Source organism: Rhinopithecus roxellana, chromosome 20, assembly GCF_007565055.1.
Source record: "Rhinopithecus roxellana isolate Shanxi Qingling chromosome 20, ASM756505v1, whole genome shotgun sequence".
NCBI classification, from domain to species: Eukaryota; Metazoa; Chordata; class Mammalia; order Primates; family Cercopithecidae; genus Rhinopithecus; species Rhinopithecus roxellana.
In genome coordinates, this window is record NC_044568.1 from 79329906 (window position 1) to 79337848 (window position 7943).

A 7943-nucleotide genomic window follows, 5' to 3' on the forward strand; every position below is an offset into this window, starting at 1 on the left:
GCTCAAGAAAGCCTTAATGTATTCTTCTCCCTTTGAAAGTAGAATTATGATGGGAAACTGGTTCAACTTGCAGTACTGTAACAACTAGGTTTCCTTAAAACAAAGCCATTTACAAAGGAGCCATATAAATCTACATCCTCGGCTCTACTGAAAACAAGGCAGAAACTTCTAAGCCTTGAAACAAATCAACAGCTAAATCTGTCAATTTTCTTGATTGTTCTGAGGACCTCAGACCCCTCAACTAGTAGCCAAATTCTTGCCTCCCGAAGATATTTTAAAACTAAGGGTAGAATGATGAAATTCTAAACATGCCCCAATAGATACACTAGCCAGACTCATAGTAACTGAACTCACTGCTGTTTAATGTGAAATAGACAAGTACGGTAAAAAGATAACTAGTGCTCTATCTTCAGCACTCTCAAAACACTTAAAAATATGAAACTTGGCCAGGCACAGTGGCTCTCACCTGTAATCCCAGCACTTTGGGAGGCTGAGACCGGTGGATCACGTGAGGTCAGGAGTTTGAGACCAGCCTGGGCAACGTAGTGAAACCCCACCTCTACTAAAAATACAAAAATTAGCTGGGCGTGGTGGCGGGCGCCTGTAATCTCAGCTACTTGGGAAGCTGAGGCAGGAGAATCACTTGAACCTGGAAGACGGAGGTTACGGTGAACCGAATTAGGGCCACTGCACTCCAGCCTATGATAGAGCGAGACTCCATCTCAAAAAACAAAAACAAAATCTTAGCCAGGCGTTGTGGTAGGTGCCTATAATCCTAGCTACTCAGGAGGCTGAGGCAGAAGGATCACTTGAGCCCAGGGATTTGAAGTAACAATGAGCTATGATCATACCACTGTACTCTAGCTTGGGTGGCGAAGTAAGATCTTGTCTCTAAAAAATAATAAGTAAAAAGTTTTTAAAATACACACAACCTTGGTGTTCAGGCTTTGGCTACAACTCTGGCCCAGGAGGCCAGAAAAAAAAAATACACACAAGGCATTCAGAAAGAACAGTGAGCAGATAATAAATCTTTAGTTTTATTAGAGTGACAAGACTGCAATGTTTTACACAAGGGATTGCTGTTCTCAGCTCTGAAAACCCTCTCTACACTCTCTGCAGGGCTCACTTACCATGCTGTGACTTCCACTAGAGTACACTGGGCATCTGATCCCTTTATAGATTCCTTCAGGACCACAATGGATTCATCTTGGTGTTATTTCAAGTGCCTAGCACAGCACCTTACATTCAGTGGACTGGTAAATGTTTGTTAATTAGTTGCCAGTACATACATCTGAGCAAAACCAGAAATACGCATTTCTGGAAAAAAATCCATTCTAATACTGCTAACTCAACCCAGAAGGCTATCAAATCTCTTTTTCACTCCTTTCTCTTCAACCAGGAAGAAAATACTATCTGAAAACTTTCAGACATTTCTTCCCCAGCAAACCAAAGCAAGCAAATCAAGGCTTAAAGTTTGTCCTCTACGTTACCTCCTTAACTTGTCCAAACTGAAATTGCTGTCTTTTCCCGCAGTACAACTTCAGAAAAGGTAAAAAATAAAGAACAGAAGAATGCAGTAAGATATGTACTAACAGCACTATGTAAAACCTGCTTCAAAGAGGGTTTATTCCAGTCAAAATTTCTAACAGTTTAAACAACGGCTCAACTTGGCACAGCATATCCCTAGATGATGCCTTCGCTTGTTCCCTAAATCCTCACTCTCAACCCATTCATACATGTAAAACCATGAAACAAGAGGCAAAAAAGTCAGTCATGGCAGGAGAAGTAAAGAAAGACTGTGTAACACTTATTACTGTGATACTCCAGGGATACTGTGGGGGCCTCTACCCCATCTGCTGTCCCACTGAAGCCTAAAAACGCCTTTATATGAACACAGTTCTTGCAGGCACTTCAGTCTCAAAAACAGATTCTCAAATACAGAATTTTAGCTATCATCTACCTCAAAAGACAGAATTTAACATAATAATAAAGTGTAAGGGCCTTTCTGGATTAAACAACCATTACTTTGATTTGGGATCCTCTCTACTCTGGTGGCCCTGAAGAGGTCACTTCTGAGATGTTCCAGCTTAAAACTGAGAATATTCTAAAAAGCATCTGCCAAGTGGTGATGGTTGCATAACCTTACAAATAAACTAAAAGCCACTGAACTGTACACTTTTCTTTTTGGACAGTGTCTCATTTGGTCACCCAGGCTGAGTGCAGCGATGCCATCATAGCTCACTGCAACCTCCAACTCCTGGGCTCAAGAGATCCTCCCACCTCAGCCTCCCAAGTAGCTGGGACTACAGGCTTATGCCACCACACCCAGCTTTTTTTTTTTTTTTTTTTTTTTTTGAGATGGAGTCTTACTGTCACCCAAGCTAGAGTGCAGTGGCGTGATCTCAGCTCACTGCAACCTCCGCCTCCCAGGTTCAAGTGAGTCTCCTGCCTCAGCCTCCCAAGTAGCTGGGACTATGGGCGTGCACAACCATGCCTGGCTAATTTTTAAATTTTTAGTAGAGACAGGTTTTGCCATGTTGGCCAGGCTGGTCTCAAACTCCTGACCTCAGGTGATCCATCCACCTCGGCCTCCCAAAGTGCTGGGATTACAGGCACGAGCCACTGCGCCCCGCTGTATTTTATTGTTTGTGGACACAGGGTCTCAGTCTCACCATGTTTTACAGAGACCTCAGGCAACCCTCTCACCTCAGACTCCCAGAGTGTTGGGTTTATAGGTGTGAGCCAATGCGCCCAGCTTGTACAGTTGAAAAGGGTGAATTTTACAGTGTGTAAGTTAAATCTCAATCAAAAAAAAAAAAAGCCAGGCGCAGTGGCTCACACCTGTAATCCCAGCATTTTCGGAGGCCAAGGTGGGCAGATCACCTGAGGTCAGGAGTTCAAGACCAGCCTAGCCAATATGGTGAAATCTCATCTCTACAAAAACACACACAGAAAAGAAAAATAGCTGGGCATGATGGCAGGTGCCTGTGATCCCAGCTACTTGGGAGGCTGAGGCAGGAGAATCACTTGAACCTGGGAGGAGGAGGTTGTAGTGAGCCGAGATCGTGCCATTGCACTCCAGCCGGGGCAACAGAGCGAGACTCCGTCTCAAAAAAAAAAAAAAAAAGTCCTCTTCCAATAAATAAGGTATTCAGCAAATACTGAACACTACAAAACATTATGTTTCTCTTTAAAATTCAAGTTCCACAATACAATCTGCTAAGTTTTGGAGACAGTGCCTCCTCTGAGTAAGTGCCGAGGGCTGCTGGTTTTATTCCATGCTTATTTCTTAATGGCATTGAGTTTTCAGAGGCATTAAAGGTGGGATGATGCAAAGAACACCACATCATTACTTTAGAAGCTCTGGCTGTTATAGAAAGTCCAAATAACCCTAAAAATCACTAAAACAGTTTCTTACCTAAGAATAAAAAAAAACTAGGTGCAAATTACAACTTAAATACATCCTATCAGAGAAAATGCTTGTTCTAATACACATTACACTTCGTCTTCTACATTGTCATTCATTTGGGGACCTCAATTTTTAAGGAGAATCTCTTGGCTGGCCAATTTAGTTGGCTCTAGAGAACTGCGCTTAAATGAATTACACTTAATTACACTTAAATGGGTTCCACTTAATTATTTCTTAGGAACCTATATTCTTTAGTTTTCAAAGATATCCAAGGTCAACACTGAATCCCAAGGTCTGACTCTCCAGGCTCCTTCAACAGCTTTCCTGGCAAGCAGTTTAAAAACACACCCACCACAAATTTCAGCTATGGCTTAACTAAAGAACAAAATGTGCTACTAGCCCTATTGTCCACTTCCTCACTATCAAAAAAACCTTGCAAACTTTTTGGTTCCCCTTTTGTAAATTTCAATCCAGGTGTTATTTCCTAATTTTCCCCCTGCTTTTTACAAGCACTGATTGTTATCCGACGCTGGCTTTTTATGGACTGGAACATGCAATCCAACAGTCTCAATATAACTCTGGACCTCAATTTAGAAAATCAGTTCTTTTCCAAATAGACATCCTACGTAGGATAATTTTTTAAAAACATTAACTGGCATCTTGGTAGAAGCAGTGGGTAAAGTCAGTAACACCAAAATAGTTTTCTGATTAAAAACAAGAAAGCTGACCATGATGTAGGGATTTTCTTACTGACAGCTACTTCCCTACAGGTTTTCACATCTCCAACTTCGAGCATTGTTAAAGAGAAAAAAATTAGGTGTAACTACAAATTAGCAACTATGAGGAAGAGAGAAAGCCTGCATAAAAAGTAATACCTAGTCACCAACAGGCATCAACAGTGACTATTTTAGACCAAGGATGGTTATCCCCGGATGACTGGCTGGACAGGCTGTAAATGGTATCCTGAGTCTAGTCAGAGTCCTGAGTCTAGTCAGAGTGGTGCTGGTGGCTCCAGAGAAAGGAGGAAGAGCCAAAAAAGAAAATGGCTGGATAAACAAAATCTGCAAAATAAGGTAGGGAATGGGCACTTTTAGGAGCTGAGAAGTGAACTAGGTTAGCAGTCAAAATGGCTTAAGTCAAGAATTACAAGCTAAGCTTCCTTATTCAAAAGGAAAACATCGTCTATGGCCATACCACCCTGAACGTGCTCGATCTCCTCAAATCTCCTCAAAAGAAAACATCAACCACCCACACAAAGAAAAGAAATGCCATTGTCAATAAAACCACCAAATCAACCGTGTTGACGTACATACGTCATCAGTGTTTCTCCAAACGCTATCCTTTTACCACAAAAGAGCAAACGGTGACAAGTTTCCGTAGAAACCAAACTCCTAGAGCACTTTTATAATGTCCACTTATCTAAGAACCACAATACAGAACTTTATTTTTTTATATGAAAAACATAAATTTATTTCTCATAACACAATACAGAACTTTAAAGAGAGAAATCAACAATATGTTCTCACTTAAAATGCGCTGGAAGTCACGACCCAGCCCACCAATGTCCTGGCTAAATGATGAAAGGACGTTCAGCCTTTTCCTTCCTTTTTCATTTTCTCTTTAAGTAAACACTGACAGTTCCTAAAATAAGCACCATTAGGAAGAGAATATTTAAGTTCACTCATTTGACATTCCTACAAAATCAGTACCTGAAAGCATGCTACCTACCACAAAGTAAGCACCATTATAAGAATACTTAAGTTCACTCATTTGATATTCCTACAACGTCAGCATCTGCAAGCAGGCTACCTACCACTTAAGCAACCCCTAAGTACTGGAAGATGTTTAAAAACCAAAGTTAACTCGAAATCACACAATGTATGTCTACTAGCTACAGTCAGAAAGACACGTGACAACTATTAAATTATAACAAATGTTCAAGTGTCTGAAGAAATAGACTGAATTACTGACACACGAACACAGTGAATTATTCCAAGCAACCTGAATAAGGTCAACGATTTTACAGCAATGAAAATTCTCTAAACGTGTCGCTGACAAAGGAGAAAAGTGTAAGCCTCACTTAAAAAGACATAAATCAATATAGTCTCCTATCACACATTAAGTGAGGAATCCTAACTTTGCGGCACTTTGTAAACTTTAGAAGCCTACACAATGCTAAAGGTAAAACAGATCTTGGTATTGACAGCCAAGTTTCTGCCCGATCACAAGGCTGCAGTGCATCTTGGGATCCCTTCAGGACGGTTCAGGGCCATGGATAATTTAAAACGTAGTTACAGTTTCAACAGTAGAAACTGCAGCAGGAGACGCTCTCTCAGCTGGACCTAAGGTGAAAGGAAAACTCGGGCATTTGTCCTCCCTAACTCCTCCGATCTCTAAACGCCCACCCGACTGATTCCTGGTTCCATCTGCGCCTCGTGGGAGTCATCCGCCGCGGCCCCCACTCCGTCCCATACGGTTCACATCTCAAGCGGGTAACTGCGGACTCCAGAGCAGGGCAGGGGCGCGGAAGGGCGGCACTCGGGTCCGGGTCTCTGGGCGCACTGCCCGCTGTCCGCTCCCCGCCCGGCCACCGCCGCCGGCCGCCCCTCGCAGGCCGGCTCCCGGGATCGGGGCGCCCCACCTAGGCGGACGGCGCCACGGTCAGCGCCCCACGTGCCGGGCGGGCCCCAGGGCCGCGCGCCCCCGGGCCGCACCCCTACGCCATGTGGGCTCCGGCGCCCTGCCTGGCTTCCTCCCGCGTCCCCGGGGCTGCCCCGCGTCCCGGGCCTTTACCCGCAGGGCCTCCCGCGCCGCTGCCGGCTCCGTGGTTGGTGGCGGCGCCGCCAGCTGGGGGTGGCGGCGCCGCCGGGCCCCGCAGGAAGGACGGCACGAACTCGGCGGCGTGGACGTTGGGCACGAAGGGCTTGGCGTTGACGTTGAGTTGCCGGCTGAAGGCCGCGCTGAGGTTCTCCCGCTGGGCCTCGGCAGCCGCCGCCAGGGAGCCGCCGCCGCCGCACGGGCCTGGCCCGGGGGCTTCCATGTCCGCCTGGTCCCAGCAGTCGGGCGCCGAGTCGCTGCTGCTGCTGCCGCTGCTGCTCCCACCACCGCCGCCGCCACCGCCGCCGCCGCCGCCACCGCCGCCACTGCCCGGATCCATGATCGGGGGGGCCGTGTGTGTGGTAGACAGAGAGCGGGAAATGGAGGCAGGGGCGCCCGACCGGGGAGGAGTGGGCCGCACTGACCAAGGGAAGGCGGCGGGGCAGAAGGGCCGGGAGCTAGCGACAAAGATCCCCGGCGTCGCCGCGGCAGCAGCTCCAGTCCCGACTCCACACTCGCGACGACGACAGAGGCGGCGGCGGCGGCTCAACCCTCCTCCTCGTGTCTGCGAGCGGATCTCCTCCCACCTAACCACCTCCGACTGCCTCACCGCCAACCCCACGCCCGGCGCGGATTGACCCCTCGCCACCACCCGTACCTTCGCCTCGGTAGTTCTCTGTTCTGGCCGCCCCCGTTTCCGGCTATTTAGCACGGCGGGAGGCAGAACTACAAGTTCCGGCAGTGCCCGCGCGACCCCGCTGCGGTTTTCCCGAGGGCCGACGGGAGTCGGAGTTCAGGGACTGGGCGCAACCGGAAGCGGCTCCGGCTCCCGGCAGGCAACGCGAGGAGGCGGTGGTCTTGTGGCCGCTCGGCTGCCCCACCTGTCACAGGGTGGGAGGCAGGGGCAGGCCCTGGTTGGTGCAGCTGTGGGCTGGGCGGAAGACCGAGAGTCTTTTAGCCCATAGGAGGGGTCCACTCTGGCCTGTTGGACACAGGGTGCGGGAAAACGGACAGCATCTATAACATGGGGAAGAAAAATACACTCAGCTCCCGAAAATTCCTGTACTCTCTTTTCACCACCTTTCCTGCGTTCTCTGCCTCACAGTCTCCCTACCTTGTTCTCTCTCCACCTTCTTTCTCCCTACCCCCAGCCAGATTTTGCCCTACATTTCAAAGCCGGTGCCGATTTCAAAGCTGATTTCATTTTATGTAATCATTTGGTGGAAGAGACAATAAAACTGTGAGATATTCCAGCTTAAAACTGCAGTGTGGCTCATGAATCGCTGGGGCCCAGGCTCTGCCCAGGCAGAAGGGATCGTTAACTGGAAACTTTCAATGACTCACTGTTTGTTTGACTAGTCATCTAAAGCCTTCACCCAAATTTTTCCATCCTTTCCTCCTCCCTGCCAAAAGGTTTGCAAATTAAAAAGAGGATTGCCATATTCCATGGTGTATCCGGCTGTACCTAACTAACAGGGTTATTTGGTGAGTCCAGCTTCCTTATGCACCATTAGGTGAAGTGGTTTCCTCTTGAATGGTCTGATTTGCTCAAGAATTCCCATAGTACTTTTCATTGACTGCATCTTACACTTACAGATTGCAATTAGGTAAACCTGGGAAAAGAGCAAAAGCAAAAGAGAAATACTTAGAGTTCGCATTTAGGCTCTTCATGAATTAGGAAAAATGTTGCTCTGAGTACCTGTTAAGTTTTCCTGTA

The 7943-nt window shown here is 47.1% G+C and overlaps 1 protein-coding gene across 3 annotated transcripts in view; it reads right to left on the reverse strand.

The window, feature by feature from the left end:
* The window catches only part of GSPT1 (G1 to S phase transition 1), a 48159-nt gene extending 40662 nt beyond the window's left edge, over positions 1–7497 (reverse strand). The window contains exon 1 of one of the 3 annotated variants that reach the window (XM_010370210.2): positions 6885–7497. Coding sequence is in view for 2 of the 3 variants with exons in the window: in XM_030924696.1 (XP_030780556.1) it covers positions 6203–6566 (364 nt within the window). In the remaining variant the exon portion in view is untranslated. Of the gene's footprint in view, positions 1–6202; positions 6814–6884 lie in introns of those variants that run through there. The other 2 variants (XM_030924696.1, XM_030924697.1) reach the window with 2 other exon arrangements.
* Positions 7498–7943: the final 446 nt, after the last annotated feature.